This window comes from Amia ocellicauda, chromosome 2 (genome assembly GCF_036373705.1).
Source record: "Amia ocellicauda isolate fAmiCal2 chromosome 2, fAmiCal2.hap1, whole genome shotgun sequence".
NCBI lineage: Eukaryota > Metazoa > Chordata > Actinopteri > Amiiformes > Amiidae > Amia > Amia ocellicauda.
In genome coordinates this window covers 13,177,315-13,193,251 of record NC_089851.1, presented here as the reverse complement: position 1 = coordinate 13,193,251, position 15,937 = coordinate 13,177,315, and the positions used below count along the sequence as shown (strand labels likewise).

The window sequence follows — 15,937 nt, the reverse complement described above, 5'->3', positions numbered from 1 at the left end:
AATAACAAATCATATTATGGGTCGCACATCTTTCAAAATATTGATAAATACATTGTTTTGGTTTGTTATGATATATATTACTTTTTCCAGGTCAAAGCTGTAAACAAGTGTGTAAGACTGATATTTTGTGCATCAGTCAGGAGTGCGATTGATCGGGTTTCGGGACACGTGGTTGTGTTTATCTCATTTGCCGGGATGGCCTGCTGTGGTGTCCGAGATCTATTGCGTCTCTCTGCGTTTCTGCACGCATTTCTACACTGTGTCGTGCTGACAGAGGCATTTCATTACAACACCCAGCATGAGTCTTGTCACAAACCACTCAGAGACAACAGACACTTGTTTGTTAGGTAAGTGCGACCGGGCATTCTTAAAAAGAACACGTTCTGAATGTAGTTATTCAGTTGTGGGATTCTGGAATGTTTCTTTTCAGAGCAAACGATCCCTGTGATTTAGTTGTCTTTGATCTGATGTTGTTGTTGTAATAAGATCAACACTGGTTGAACATTAGTGTGCGTCTGTATCGGTTTCTATGTAACAAAGACAGCGATGCGTTTGCTTCCTGTTGTGTGGCAGCTTTAATCAGTGATGCGGTCTTGTTCGTGTAGCGCAGATTTCCGACGTTCTGCGCAGATCTGCAGAATTCCACCGATCCCATTGGTGGACCGGTGCAGATCCGTGCAGAACTGCGCAAATCTGCGCTACAGGAATGCCGCCTGCGTTTTAGGAGTTCTGCTGCGTGATGGAGTTGGGTACCAGCTCAGCCAGCTCTGAGATGTAAGGACAACGCAGCTTTGAAATAGTTGCGTCGGTCAGTAACACTCCTAACCCGCAGGTTTGCCCCCAGATTTCTACTTATACCCCAAAATATCTGCCTTGTTACTGATTGTGTTGCCCTCAGCTGTTTGAGAAAGCCTTGCCAATGCATGTGATTTTTGGATATATTATTTATTTCAACGTTTATGTATTAATTAATGTATTTAAACGTATTTATTGATATAGCCTATTCACTGATTGATTTATTATTTTCTCTGTGTATTTAGGTCTAATTTTGGCATGCGCCATACTAATTAACTGCATCCTAAATAACAAATACTATGATTCACAATATTTTGTAGAATATCCTATATATTGATTAATATAGCTATATGTATTGGTTTGTTATTATATATATATATTACCTTTCCAGAAAACCGATCGAGTTCCATGCTGTAACCAAGTATGTAAGACTGATATTTTGTACATCAGTCAGGAGTGCCATTGAATAGGTATCTGACCATGTGGTTGTGTTTGTATCATTTGCTGGGATGGCCTGCTGTGGTTAAAGTAATAACGCTTAATACACTTACTATTGCTTTCTGTACTTACATTTCTTGCACATTTATTTCAGAACCTATCCCAGACCTCACGAATATCTTAACATCACTGAGCTACCTGTAGCCTGGGACTGGCGTGATGTCAACGGCACCAACTATGCCAGCACCACCCGCAACCAGCACATCCCCAAGTACTGCGGCTCCTGCTGGGCCATGGCAGCCACCAGTGCTCTGGCAGGTCATTTGTCATTTTACTGACCTGGAAGAGAACATGAATTGGAGATTTTCAAAGATAATTTGACCCAGTATGATTTTTATTTTCACTTTAAAAAACAAATATATATGCATTACTGATGTATTGAAGCACTTTTCCAATTTTTCCCCTCTTCAGATCGTATCAACATCAAGAGGAGAGCTGCCTGGCCGTCTGCGTACCTCTCTGTTCAGAACGTGGTGGACTGTGGGAGGGCTGGGTCGTGTCACGGAGGAGACCACCTCATGGTCTGGGCTTATGCGCACAGTCATGGTATACCAGACGAGACCTGCAACAACTACCAGGCCACAGATCAAGGTGCAGAACTGCAGTTATTACCATGTAGGGAATAATAAAACGCTAGTTGAAGACGCATCATCTCAGGATTGTTTTTAATACACCACCATTTCAAAGGTATTAGTTGGTTTAAGTCTGGAGAACTTTTGGAAGAATGAAAATCCAGTGTCTCGCTCGACATCCATTCACCCAAGTGTCGGGTAAAAAGTACCCATTACCAGCCTTTATTGAAGTCTAGGTTAAATTCAGTTTTATTTACCTACTACCATTTACATTATTTTGGGATAATCAAACTCTGCACCAGTTCTATAGTGTAAATAATAATAAATATATTTTTGTTATTTTGCCATTGTTTAAGTATCTACACATGCATTGTGGTGCTGAATTGCAGAGTGTACTCCCTTTACCGAGTGTGGGACCTGCTCGTTTTTTGAGACCTGCAGTGTTGTGCAAAACTATACTCTGTGGAAGGTGGAAGACTATGGAGAAGTGGCCGGGCGGGAAAAGATGAAGGCAGAAATATATACCCATGGCCCCATCAGGTAAATTATACATCAAAATAAATGTTTACAATCATTTAATAACTTTTCTGTTACAAAAATATGAGTACATCTTTTGTAATTTTGAACAATATAAAACTGAATATATGATTACATATTTTTGGTTTGCAGTAAAAGGATTTATCTATGTTTGAAAGTATTAAAAGCTGTGACTATGATGGATGTGAAATTGAAAATTTGTTCCTTCAGATTTAGCTACTTAAAATAGATTCATCCTTGGTTAGAAAATATAGTTGAGTACAGAAACCTACAGGTGTGGTGGAGTTCTTTGTTTTTTGACCCCAGAAATCTGGTCATATTTAAGTCTGACTTGATTATTGTTTTGATTGGAAAACATGTTTCATACAAACAAGTTGTTGTCAGGATCGTTGGCGTTCAGCGTGCAGTTGAAATCTTTCTTTCAGCTGCGGCATCATGGCCACAGAGAAGATGAAGTCTTACACAGGTGGGGTGTATGCAGAGTACCGCGCAGTGTCTCTCATCAATCACATCGTGTCTGTTGCCGGATGGGGAGTATCTGAGGACGGAACAGAGTACTGGATAGTGAGAAACTCCTGGGGACAACCATGGGTCAGTTTAAGGGACTTGATATACACACTACTGACAACTGTTTTTCTTGAATGAAATTAAACTAATTCTGAGTCCTCAGAATGACATCATTAATGCAGTTGTCAAAAGCTCATGGTAACTAAGAGTTTCATTACTGTGTACATGTGTTTATTGATATTTAGTTTCCATTCATTGTGTAAACAACATGAACTTTGCTTAAATTAAACGAGAAAAGAGAATGCATTGGTATTGTGCAAACAGAATAATACAAAATCCCTATTCTGATGTATTTCTCGAATAATTCATAATTTCCACAAATTACTTTTGTTGTTGGTGTATACATATATATAAATCTGTATTTAGTATAAAAACAAATCCTACTACACATCTAACAGATTTATTTACCATACTCTTGTACAGTACACATCTTCCATTTACAAAATTACACTCAAACATCTTTACTTCACTTTTTGTGAAGTCATGAAATGAATCATATGAGAAAGAGAAACAAATACTAATAATGGATGTCATTTAAAAGAACATTATTATAATGTAATACTGCAACTAAATATACAACATTAATTTGAGAACAAATGTGGAGGCTGTATATGAGACCCTGTTTAAGTAAGAGTATTGTGAATGAAACATTAAGCAGGTGTGTGTGTGGGGGGGGGGGTGCACTGTGTAAATTATATATACTCGGGAACCTTAGAGAGAGAGGAATGGCAAGTCAGTGTAGGCCGATAGGATGTTCCATTTACGTTTTTCTAAGGAGATGCATACTAATCTTTTCTTTGCTTCTTTTTTAGGGAGAGAATGGGTGGCTGCGAATTGTCACTAGTGCCTACAAAGATGGCAATGGCAATAAGTACAACCTGGCCATAGAGAAGAGCTGTGCATATGGTGACCCAGTCCTAGCATAGTGGGTTCAGATATTCACGTCATGCAGCTTTGATTTCAAAAACGTTATTTTTAGAATTTGACTGCCCTGAACACTGGAAGCGGGTGATAACATTGGCAGAGTTTACATGAGCTTCCTTGAGACAATATGACTGAGTCAAAGATGAAATGCCCCTCTCCCTCTTGGGGTTTACATGGTTTTCATTTATTACACTCGGGACAAGCTGCCATTTACCCAACGTCATGCAAATCAAGGGCAAAAGAGTGAATGAATATGTAAATTAGCTCTACGTATAGCTCTCTTGACGTTTTTGCAGGAAAATGCCAGAAAGGGTGGTTCTGAAGAACAGTACTTGAAACATGCACACGCATCATCACTGCATGAGTTAAAAACACTGCATGTAAACTCTCCCAATGTGCATCTTTAATTTAAAATCGTAAATCTGAGGTGCCTTTTCTTTTTCAATATACTCACCTGGTATGTACTGCAGACAAAATAGTTCCTGAAAACATGGATTTGCTTCTGTGCTTTTTACATATATTTATACTCTGTGCATAGTTTTTCAGAGGCAGCAAGGTTTTTATTCATTGTATGGTTATAATTTGAAAACAAATGATTGTATGCTTGTGTTAATCTTTTTTAAATGTTGCCATTGCATTTTAGTTTAATTAGAAAACACTTTACAGACAGCATATAAAAACAAATTAAACCTTTTCACATCAGTGTTTGTGGATTAATATTTTTTCTACAAAATTGCACAGATCTGAAAAGAGTGAAATGTGTTTATTAAGGCACACTTTATTTTAGGACGTCTGAGACAAATCAATATCATAATGTGATGTCATGGTTTAAATTAAAAACATGATTTTGTACCTTGAACCCCAGGAACTGCAAAGATAAGTTTAAGACAAGAATCTCACTAAATTCATACTATTTTCATAGTTAATACAGCACCTACAATATGTATTCTACACTCAGCTGTCTTTAACCTACCACAATTAAGAAAAAACACCTGAAATGAATTAACAATATTACTTTGTCACTGTAACATTCAGTTGGAAACAAAGTTAACACTGATAAAAAATCTTTCATATCTTCATACCTTTTACAAGTAACAATTATGGGTGTTAATAATCAGTTTCAGCTTGACCCTGCTCATTGTGAACCTGCTCTATATATTTTAACTCTTAACCAAGATCCCTTTTACACTAATGTATGAAGCATGATCTAAAATGGAAGCCTTGGTTATCCGAGGGTTCTAGAGATTACTGCTACAATGTTTTCAAATGTAACAATACTCAACTGATTCAATAGAACACTTAATTATGTTTAAATAAACACAACAAAACTGTGCTACCATGTGAAGACATTATGAAAAAATCCTCTGCAACAAGACTTTCTATGTGTACTGTAAAGTGTAAACAAACTTCAGGTAGAAATAAATCTAAAGTCATGACAAGGTCAAGTCCTGCCATCAACATGTAAGCAGGTTTGGAGGAGAAAATGGCAGTGCATGAAACTAAAGACATGTAGGGCTACACCAAATCAATATTTTGACCTACCCGTGAATCACAATTACACATCTGTACCCTATCTGTACCCTATATGTACCCTTTAATTTATTGTTAGAAGCCACTCTACTTAGTGGCACGATATGGTACAACTTTGTACTTTGCAATTCGCGGGCGGGTCAAAGTTTTGATGTGCTCTAGCCCGTAGTCCTTCTGGTGTAAGCTCCTTTAGAAGAGTCCCTGGGTAATTGAATTGTCAATACGTGGAAGGTGATGATTTTGGAGCAAGAGGACTTGACCTTCCCATGAGCTCCAATATCTTAAATTAATTTGTGTATATAGACTCAATGTGCTTGGTGATCGTCTCGCTCGTAGTCGATTTCCTGAAGCTGCTGAACTATGTAAGTGGCCATCTCCATCGTTCCAGCGGCAACTACTCTGCGAGACATCAGATCCAGAGGTCCGCCTGTGACAAGAACACGGTTTCAGCAGTAAGTCCTTGCCTTCTATTATGTCAAAAATCATACATCTGGATTTGGTAACTAAAACCAACTGACGTTTGGCAGTAATGGGTTTGCACCAGTTCAGTAAATAAAGACCAAATTATGGTCTTTAAAACTACAGTGAGAGCCGTGATAGAGACACTGTAGAACATGATTACATGTTCAAAAATCAAAGTTTTATATATACTCAGCAAAAAATTATAATCAGAAAAAAATGGTTTTATTCTGGAATGTATTTATTTTAGCACATGGGCATTAAAATAATATATAGTGACATTTGTAAGGGGACTTATATCCATAATTATGTAAATACAAAATGAAATTAAAACAAAGCTGTACAGAAAATGCTGTGGTATGTTTCCTCATAAAATATGGTCAGCTTTACTCCTTTAAGGCTTCCTATATCTAGACTTGTTCTCAGGTCCAACTAGGGTTGTACTCAAAGCTTGACCACATGACCACTGGCCTTATCACTAAGTGCCAACACTGCTTCTCTGTGCAGGCAGTATACAGTGCAGACATACAAGTCTGTCTTACAACTGGTACCATTGTTCAGCAACTATAATGGCTCCTTTTAGAAGTCGGTACTTTTAGCACCAGACAGTTGTAAGTGAAACTTTCCAATTAATGTCTCAACCCAAATAGAGTGGTTTGCCATATTTAGCTCCAACGCTGACAGTATTACAGTTCAAGTAAAAATGTAGGGTCATACACTTTCCTTCACTAACAGACAAGGTGAAATCATTTCTGAATTTTCACCCAAAAACTACAGAAAATCCCTAACATCATATAACATAATCCATCTATATCGGTCTCTCTTTTACTCTAATTATGTGAGTTTCAGTTACTTGAGTCACTTGCTGGTTGACGGCTATAGGAACACACGGCCCACCTGAAGTGTCTACCACACTCCCCCCAGCTTCCCTGATGATGATGGCAGCTGCTGCAATGTCCCAGCAGTGGAGTCCAAACTGGTAATAGGCATCGGCTGCACCTGACGCCACCTGGCATAGAGCCAGCGTGGAACTGCCAATCACACGGATGCTGCAAGACAAATCACAAGTTACCAGAGAAGACGTGGGGGACTCAGGCAGTCAGTACCAATATTAAACTGTTGTGGAAGGAACCTACCTTTTACATATACACCAATCAGCCATAACATTATGACCACTGACAGGTGAAGTGAATAACACTGATAATCTCGTTATCATGGCACCTGTCAGTGGGTGGGATATATTAGGCAGCAAGTGAACATTTTGTCCTCAAAGTTGATGTGTTAGAAGCAGGAAAAATGGGCAAGCGTAAGGATCTGAGCGACTTTGACAAGGACCAAATTGTGATGGCTAGACGACTGGGTCAGAGCATCTCCAAAACTGCAGCTCTTGTGGGGTGTTCCCGGTCTGCAGTGGTCAGTACCTATCAAAAGTGGTCCAAGGAAGGAGAAGAGGTGAACCGGCGACAGGGTCATGGGCGGCCAAGGCTCATTGATGCACGTGGGGAGCGAAGGCTGGCCCGTGTGGTCCGATCCAACAGACGAGCTACTGTAGCTCAAATTGCTGAAAAAGTGAATGCTGGTTCTGATAGAAAGGTGTCAGAACACACAGTGCATCGCAGTTTGTTGCGTATGGGGCTGCGTAGCCGCAGACCAGTCAGGGTGCCCATGCTGACCCCTGTCCACTAGCCGAAAAAGCCTACAATGGGCACGTGAGCATCAGAACTGGACCACGGAGCAATGGAAGAAGGTGGCCTGGTCTGATGAATCACGAGTTCAAGGTGTTGACTTGGCCTCCAAATTCCCCAGATCTCAATCCAATCGAGCATCTGTGGGATGTGCTGGACAAACAAGTCCGATCCATGGAGGCCCAACCTCACAACTTACAGGACTTAAAGGATCTGCTGCTAACATCTTGGTGCCAGATACCACAGCACACCTTCATTGGTCTAGTGGAGTCCATGCCTCGACGGGTCAGGGCTGTTTTGGTGGCAAAAGGGGGACCTACACAATATTAGGCAGGTGGTCATAATCTTATGGCTGATCGGTGTATATTTCTATAACTTTTTTTATAACTTCTGTATTTCATTTAGAAGGATGACGTGTAGAACACAGGAATCATAGAGAGGCAACATTTAATTTGGGATAAGATTTTTGGATACTGTAAAAATCTAAGATTCATTTCTACAATGTTAATTAACAAGTGGAAAAATTGATGAACACCATTTCTATGTATAAACTTGTGAAAGCTCAAAATTATAACCCAGTAATAATCAGTGATGTTAATTGAAAGTGCTTACCCATGGGCGTGTGCTTTGAGGAGCTTCTCTATGTTCCCAGAAAATATCTTCAGTGTTTCTGGATCTCTCTTTGCGCCAATCTCTGTTAAAATCAGGGCCTTAGACACATCTGTGTGGAAAAATAATTATGTTATTTCCAGACAGAACACTTTTCTTCCATCCATTCATCTCCCATTATTATTAAACCGCACCATAACAAACACTTTGTGAAACCTTTTAGCGGATACAAAGTCTCACGAATCCCGTACCATTTTGTTCTCACAACCTCCGTTTCACGTTTCACAGGTGGGGTTCTAACATTTGCGATGTGTTATGTTGTTACAGATCAAATGGGCCTCATTCAGCTCAGAGTAGATATACAATATAAGGCTAAGATGGCTTTCGGACTCTCGTCTCAGTAAGGCACTTCAAATGGTTTAAGATGCACTGCAGCAGAGTGTGATAACTGTGCAGGCAACCAGAAAATTATACCTGTTGCAGAACTGTGACTAAGAAATGGACCATTTACTTTTCACTTTTGCTTAATTGTTTATTTTAAGGCATTAAATATGTAAAGCTCATATAATTAAAGTTATTTGTATTAACTAACAGAATGGATGTTCATATATTATGAACCTACAGAATGGTGCAAACATTTTAAATTAAAATGTAATGTTCTGGTCTAAACACTAGATACACATTTACACTTTCATAAAATATAAGCCATCTGATCAGAAAAATAAATAAATGTACAACTAGGTCTAAACTATATCTGAGTACTTAATATGGATATTATATAGGATTGTATATACTAATGGTATGTAGGGAGTGTAAGCCTAATTTACAAACATAATTCTTCACAGGTTAGCTTTTAAACATTTTTTGTAGCAGAAGCATTCACTGTGTAAGTTTAAGATTTTCAATTATGGACAGAAAAGAACTTGTTTAAAAATAAACAAACCATAACTTACTAGAAAACACACAAAGAGGTAAATTGTATCTTCCTTTATATAGTATGAATGCTTGGGGGTTAAAAATCAAATTAACCAGATCGCACAACATTCACTGCTTGCGAGACACAAAACTGTATTCCCGTAAGTAACAGAGTGACATGCAGGTGTTAGATTGTCGTAGTACACAGAAATGTTAGAGATTAGTCGAAAACCCCTAGAACTATAGTCACTACAGTCAATTTCAACACATCTGTGATTGAAAAGTAAGAATTATAGCATTTTTAAACAAAAATTATAAACGCTTGTTCTGATTTTTGTTTAATACTTATTCTGAGGACAAAAGATCACTTTAGATTACACACTAAGGCAACTAAGAGCTGAGTCAGATTTGCATTTAAGTGTTCTGTAAGCACTTTCACTGCGGTGCTACAATAGCACAGTAATGCTGACAGCCGAGATACTGCATGGCTCATCTCTGAAAATACGGCTGTTGTGTTAGTGTTGCAACACTTCAGTAATAAATTACACTGCGACAGTAAGCCATTCACACAGACTTCAGTTCCTGCGCTGGCTCAGCAGTGAGGCGGCACAGCTTAGTGCCACACATGTGCATAATCTGAAAAGGAAAAGAATGCTCTGTCAAACACAACACCTGCAGAAATGCCCTTTTAAATTGATACTCATTTGCAACGCATATGCATTTCCCTTTAAGGGGACACAGCACATTGGTGTGTTAAGTTTGCTTATAATGTTCTTTTTTTTTTTTTTCAATTTAAAAACTCAGTTTTAAGGAGATGTTTGGGTTAATCAAACATTACAGTTGATGATCTTTATAAAGCCTCTGATGAAAGCAGGGACCGGTCCAATACTCAGCTTTTTCATTTACTATTAAAGGAGGGGTAAGTGCTCCCAGGTCTGCACAACCTGAGCCTAATCCACAGGTCCTATTCGCATGGAAACAGGAGCTTACAACTCCACACCTTCAAAAGACAGGACATATTCTAGCAGCAGTCCCACTCCACTCTCGTCTTTCACATCATTGGAAAAGATACCTCCCTTATTTTACATCTAATAACAGAGAAACCTTTAAACTTAAATCACATAAACACACATGCAGAAATAGTGAATAAGCATAATATTATGTTACCTTGATAAGAAATGTATTTTAGCTGATTATTTCACTACCTTTTTTCATTTGAATTCAGTCAAAGGAGTCCTGCTGGATGAATGTCATTCAAAAACATGGGAAACTTGGGAAACTTGACTGTTGTCATACTGTAGGTATGTATACATTTACTTTTTCTGCAGGGATATTACCTCTGTTATTGAATAACCAATTTTAAAATATATGTACTTAGTAGAAACCACGTAACTACAGAAGAGAGGCATGCCATGTGATTCCCAAATGGTTAAAGCAAAATGTAAAAACGAAAGGTTATACTCGTATTGATATTCTTCACATCTTAGTCCCAACAAAATCTAAACTAACCTTTTTCCTTTGATACCTGAAGCCTTAGGCCATTGCAAAATGCCCCATGTCCTTTCCTAGCAGTGTATAAGGTCTCGTCGAAGCAATGGTAAATGACACCAAATACAAGCTAGAAGTAAAAGAAATTAAATGTATGAGATTCTAAATGACTATGAATGAGGATGCTAAAAATACATATATATTTCACACAATTAAAAACACAACACAACATAATATACATTGGAAATGAGCACACCGAGGTAACATTTACAAAAATTCAAATGATAGATGATGATTAAACCAGATCATATAATTATTAATTACTAGGATTACAGTTATATTTTGGTTTGAAAATATAAATGCTGAGTAAATTAAAAGGCATGTCAACAAATCTGTAGTCTCGGCCTATTGTGGGAATACACATTCTCTACCTGTTATAGCACATTTAATAGCACATGCATATCCTTGAAGTTCCTTTTTATTTCTAAATGCAAAGTTATTTTACTATTTTACTATTCTAATTGAAACCTGTTTTACTGTATAGCCTGGACCACACTACTCTGAAACCCCTCCTTGAGTCCCAATCTGAAAAAACGATTAAAGTTTAAATTTGACATAATTCCACTGCAGATGAAAGACACAGGCTTAACTTCAGATGACCATCAAATTAGCAACTTACAGAATGCATTTTATACCTCTTTTTTCACAGCAAAACCAATGCTTACTGCCACCATTGGGAAACTGAAAAAGAAAACATGTTTTGGATTATACGATTCATAAATTAAGCTATGCATAAAAAAAATAAATAAAAAAAACCTCTCTCCATAGACCTACTTACTAGATGTTGAAGTACGAGTAATTTTATGCAGGTATTATTTTGTTTACACTGATTTTGAAAGTGTGATATTATACAACTGTACTTACTCTGTGAAGTCTGACTATTGTAGTGAAACTTGGCCAAGAACTGTATACTATTCTATATTGAATGCTGTAGCTGGACATTGGACATCAATTTAATATTTGTAAGAACAATGGATTAAAATGCTTACTGATAAAATTACCTGTGTACGAAATTACAGGTTCCATCAATGGGATCTATAATCCATGTAGGACTGTCCGTTAGGAAACATTTCTCTCCGGCAGCAGATGATTCTTCACCAATGAATCTTAAATAAAGCATTTATTGCAATTTGTATTACAATTAGAGCATGTTAATTAAAATAATCATAATATTACTTACTAAAGAAATACTGAAATTCTTAAAAACAAATGCACCAATAAGAAATTATCTGCATTCTGCAAAATACATGAAACTATCCTCGTCATTTTCTCAACCAGAAATCAGAGAAGAAAGGTGAGCACCACTTCGTATTTGTGGCTAAATTGATTCCATCAATAAGGGAAAGTGTCGCATTCTTTTACGAATTCTGAATGGATAATGGATAACACACCCTCCAAATTTCACTCTCTCTTTATTGGAACATATATAATTTTGTATTGTTTAACTATTACAATACTTATCCATGCATTATATATTTTGGTTGTTATAACATGGCTTTTTAAAGGATGTGTTGCAGTACCCATTCCCCTATCTATTCCAGGAGTGCGGTTTCTCCTCAGGCCTGTACATCCTACCTGTGAGACGGATACTTGTCCCTGAGGGTGGAGATAATGAGCTCCTCCACCTGGTGGTCTGTCTCTGTGACCAGGTCTGCAGCTGTGCTTTTGGTAGACACACATTTGTCATGTTTCACAGCTTCCTGAATCACCTGAACCAGAAAACACCAAACAAACAATAAAGTAAATGTAGGCATGAGTCGGACATCAAAAACAACAGCTTAAATGATTCAACAAATTCAAACTGAAGAAACCCGAATTAAATGCCCAGAAGGTGGGATAAACATAGTTAGATAATCAAACAGAAAGTGATCTGGAATAATGCATTTTATTTACACACATATCTCATATTCCATCTTGGTGTTCATAATAAAGCTGACTATCCAATTCATGCACTTCAATCCATGTGAAAGGGAAGAGACACAATACTGAGTTCCTGCATTGGAAGATAGCCAAATGTTAATCAGATATCTATAATTGGGAACAAAAGCTTACTGTACTCAAACCATGCATGGAGTTATATTACTTTTTCAAACACTTGCATACATTTAGTCTCTGTCCATTCTATCTGAGAAGCAGGCCTCTTCATCTGATGCTCTGAAAAGTCTCCCGTGGTGATTTTTGAAATCCACTTCTCAAAAGCACTTAAAATACAGGACATGCATTTGCTGTTTTCCATCTTCTCTTGTAGATAATCAAGACCTATTCATCATATTTGTATCTCAGTATTTAGAATAACTATGACCATCAAGACATAATTATTGACATTATCAAGTGCACAGGGATGTAATAATGGTAACTGGAATAATAGTGGCCATTATAGTTAGTGCATTTGTCTCCTTCCTGAGCTTTTCATTGTTGAGGATTCGGTCTTCTTTCTAAGACTTCTTCCAGTATCAGCCAGCGTTCACCTTCACAGACACTTCAGTCTTCACCCATGGAAAAGCTCCCGTAACGTTCTAGACCACTGCAAAACCTCACCATGAATGCATTCTCACGATCCTTCGAAATGTCAATGCCTTGCCTCATCTGTTGGGCAACTGTTGTACCTTGAGTGATGCTTCTGTCATTTACAGTAGCAATGCTTCTTAGGTGCATCAGACAAGACTTAATTCAAGCTCAGTCATGTTCTGGTCATCTGTCAGATGTCATCTCCACAACCCAGACAAGCAGCATTCTCCTGGTGGCTTTTACACATAATTGAATAAGATGAACTTCCTTGTGGTCCATGTACCACTATACATTTCAGGCCCTTTCACTAATTATTCACAAACAATTATATTCATAATCCCACTACATCCCCATGCAAGCACTTTCTGTGATGTGTCATGTGACATTTAAAATGCTGAATTACCTCCTCAACATACACCGATCAGCCATAACATTATGACCACCTCCCTAATATTGTGTAGGTCCCCCTTTTGCCGCTAAAACAGCCCTGACCCGTCGAGGCATGGACTCCACTAGACCTCTGAAGGTGTGCTGTGGTATCTGGCACCAGCCTTTGCTCCCCACGTGCATCAATGAGCCTTGGCCGCCCATGACCCTGTCGCTGGTTCACCGCTTTTCCTTCCTTGGAGCACTTTTGATAGGTACTGAGCACTGCAGACCGGGAACAGCCCACAAGAGCTGCAGTTTTGGAGATGCTCTGACCCAGTCGTCTAGCCATCACAATTTGGCCCTTGACAAAGTCGCTCAGATCCTTACGCTGCCCATTTTTCCTGCTTCTAACACATCAACTTTGAGGAAAATGTTAACTTGCTGCCTAATATATCCCACCCACTGACAGGTGCCATGATAACGAGATTATCAGTGTTATTCACTTCACCTGTCAGTGGTCATAATGTTATGGCTGATCGGTGTATATGCAAGTGCCATACCTAATTTACAATAGGGGAAATACATATTTGTTTTCAACTATATAAATGTCCTGGACTTAAAATATATTTGGTTTGTGTCTGATGTTACAGAAACACCTGTGCATGTTGCTGGCATTTATCAGGACAACTTCTGGTCTAATAAAAGGTGCAAACTTCATAATGCAGAAACATTCATGACCGAGTAAAATGTAAGTTTAGGGAAGATGAATGGACATTTGTAAAATAAATCAGCTTATACTCAATAATGTGTACATAAAGGCTGTGGAGTTCTTGTAACAGTAATGCAAGCATGTGCAATTATTTATATCTATAGATTGCAAACACAAATTAGATATTTTATTTCAATATGCACAACCATGGAAAGTCGGGAAATTACTGGATAAATTCGGATACTGAAATCAAACATTTTTGCACAATTAGGTTGACAACAAAACGAGTGTACATCGCCATATTGAAATGGCTTAATCATGAAAAGTGTGAACTTAAATAAATGCATCTGGATTATTTCACCCTCTATGGTCACATATTTCTGGACAGCCTGCTGGGTTGCAATCCTCAAAGTGAAAGTAGAAACACAAACACGCAGCACTGAGCGGACATGGCACACAGGCAGTGATGCATCTGATAAAGCGCGCTTTCAAACAGCACGGTACCTGGCCGGCTCTGCGGGCGACCCGGACGGCCACCTCCATGCATTCCTCCAAGGGCTGGGCGTTATCCGCGGAAGTCATGATGCTCTTGTGCGGAAGAAAACTAAATATTGCACAAAATTAAAACACTTCCCACTATAAACACACATATACTGTATCCCTTCCCCTCAGCGCATCATATACGCGTCTGCTGCCGCATGCACCGCTCTTGCGCCGGGACCGCCTCCACCCTCCTCGCTGTCTGCACCGGCGCTTCACGACCAACTCATCCCCGTCTGACGGCCTAAAACTGCGACCTGCGCCGACCTTTTTCAAAATAATGCGAGCCAGGACATCTAAGCAGCCCTGGCACGCAGTCTGAGCGTCGGGCGAGTGAATGAGCACTGTCCAGATTTAGCAGCAGCTTGTCAATCCCAAGGTAATCACAGGGAATTGACGCCACGCAACAAACGCTTCTGTCGCGTCTGCGCGGCTCCGCCAATGGGATCGCTGGAATCCTGCAGATCTGCGCAGAAGTCGGGAGATCTGCGCACCAGAAGGCGACGTTTGACCTTATTAGTGCGTCACATGATAGGAGCTGGTTGAGAGACTGACGTGCATTGCGTTGCCTTCAATGGCGATACAGTTGTAACACAACGGCGACAGAGAGCAGTTTATTGTTAAATACGAACTGGAGGAGTAAACTGTATTTTAACCTTTTCCTGTAGTGATTGGTAACAATGTATATACATCCTAATTGGAGATGGAAGCTTGCAGATCATTGCACATTTTAATTAAGCATTGGTAGAAATGGGCATGCAGATCATTGTTATAATTATGAATTGATGACTTGATGCTGAAAGATTGATTGATCGTCCGCACTTTAAGAGCGCCTTATAGTTACAGAAAAAACACCATCGAGGATATTTCGTACACGTCTGAACTAAAACGTCTGCAACCTCTCCAAAAATTACTGTGCGGGACTGATGTGATAATTGTAGTGTAGTAATCGATAGACATTTGAAGCTATTAATTGTGCATTTTCGGAAGATTGCGACATACTCAATTTACAAAAAATAAAATAATAAAACAACACAGATCTACCGCGTACTAAATGATAGATGCGTGCAGTTGTGATGACAGCATGGGTTGTTGAGACAGACCCACATTAGGCCTGCAAAGCTGGGGTAATCAGGGACATCCTTATATGTTTTAATAAGCAGAGAGCTTAT

General features: G+C 38.8%; 2 protein-coding genes across 3 annotated transcripts; one reads left to right on the top strand and one right to left on the bottom strand.

Annotated features, from left to right (window-relative positions):
- The first annotated feature begins 102 nt into the window (after nt 1-102).
- Nucleotides 103-4,595, top strand: LOC136764830 (cathepsin Z). The gene is made up of 6 exons (XM_066719164.1): nt 103-347; nt 1,388-1,551; nt 1,705-1,884; nt 2,255-2,405; nt 2,828-2,993; nt 3,782-4,595. The coding sequence occupies exons 1-6, from the start codon at nt 196-198 to the stop codon at nt 3,893-3,895; spliced, it is 927 nt and encodes a 308-aa protein (XP_066575261.1). The 5' UTR covers nt 103-195; the 3' UTR covers nt 3,896-4,595.
- impa2 (inositol monophosphatase 2) lies at nt 2,819-15,170 on the bottom strand. 2 transcript variants are annotated; one of them, XM_066719184.1, is made up of 8 exons: nt 14,730-15,170; nt 12,215-12,348; nt 11,641-11,745; nt 11,275-11,320; nt 10,601-10,709; nt 8,180-8,288; nt 6,780-6,931; nt 2,819-2,940 (listed from the first exon to the last, which is right to left on the bottom strand). In XM_066719184.1, exons 1-8 carry the CDS (start codon nt 14,805-14,807, stop codon nt 2,909-2,911), a joined length of 765 nt encoding a protein of 254 aa, XP_066575281.1. In that variant the 5' UTR covers nt 14,808-15,170; the 3' UTR covers nt 2,819-2,908. The 2 variants fall into 2 exon arrangements, with proteins under 2 accessions (XP_066575281.1, XP_066575271.1); XM_066719174.1 differs by lacking the exon at nt 2,819-2,940 and adding an exon at nt 4,638-5,850 and having other exon boundaries at nt 14,730-15,168.
- Nucleotides 15,171-15,937: the final 767 nt, after the last annotated feature.

Bases quoted from the DNA above. Each gene is read 5' to 3' on its own strand.
- LOC136764830 (XM_066719164.1), top strand. From the start codon at position 196: ATGGCCTGCTGTGGTGTCCGAGATCTATTGCGTCTCTCTGCGTTTCTG. The intron at 348-1,387 runs GTAAGTGCGACC...CATTTATTTCAG, and splicing joins AACAGACACTTGTTTGTTAG to AACCTATCCCAGACCTCACG. The intron at 2,406-2,827 runs GTAAATTATACA...TCTTTCTTTCAG, and splicing joins TATACCCATGGCCCCATCAG to CTGCGGCATCATGGCCACAG.
- impa2 (XM_066719174.1), bottom strand. From the start codon at position 14,807: ATGACTTCCGCGGATAACGCCCAGCCCTTGGAGGAATGCATGGAGGTG. The intron at 11,746-12,214 runs GTAGGATGTACA...GCTTTATTTAAG, and splicing joins GACAAGTATCCGTCTCACAG to ATTCATTGGTGAAGAATCAT. The intron at 11,321-11,640 runs GTAATTTTATCA...TTTCTTTTTCAG, and splicing joins ACCTGTAATTTCGTACACAG to TTTCCCAATGGTGGCAGTAA.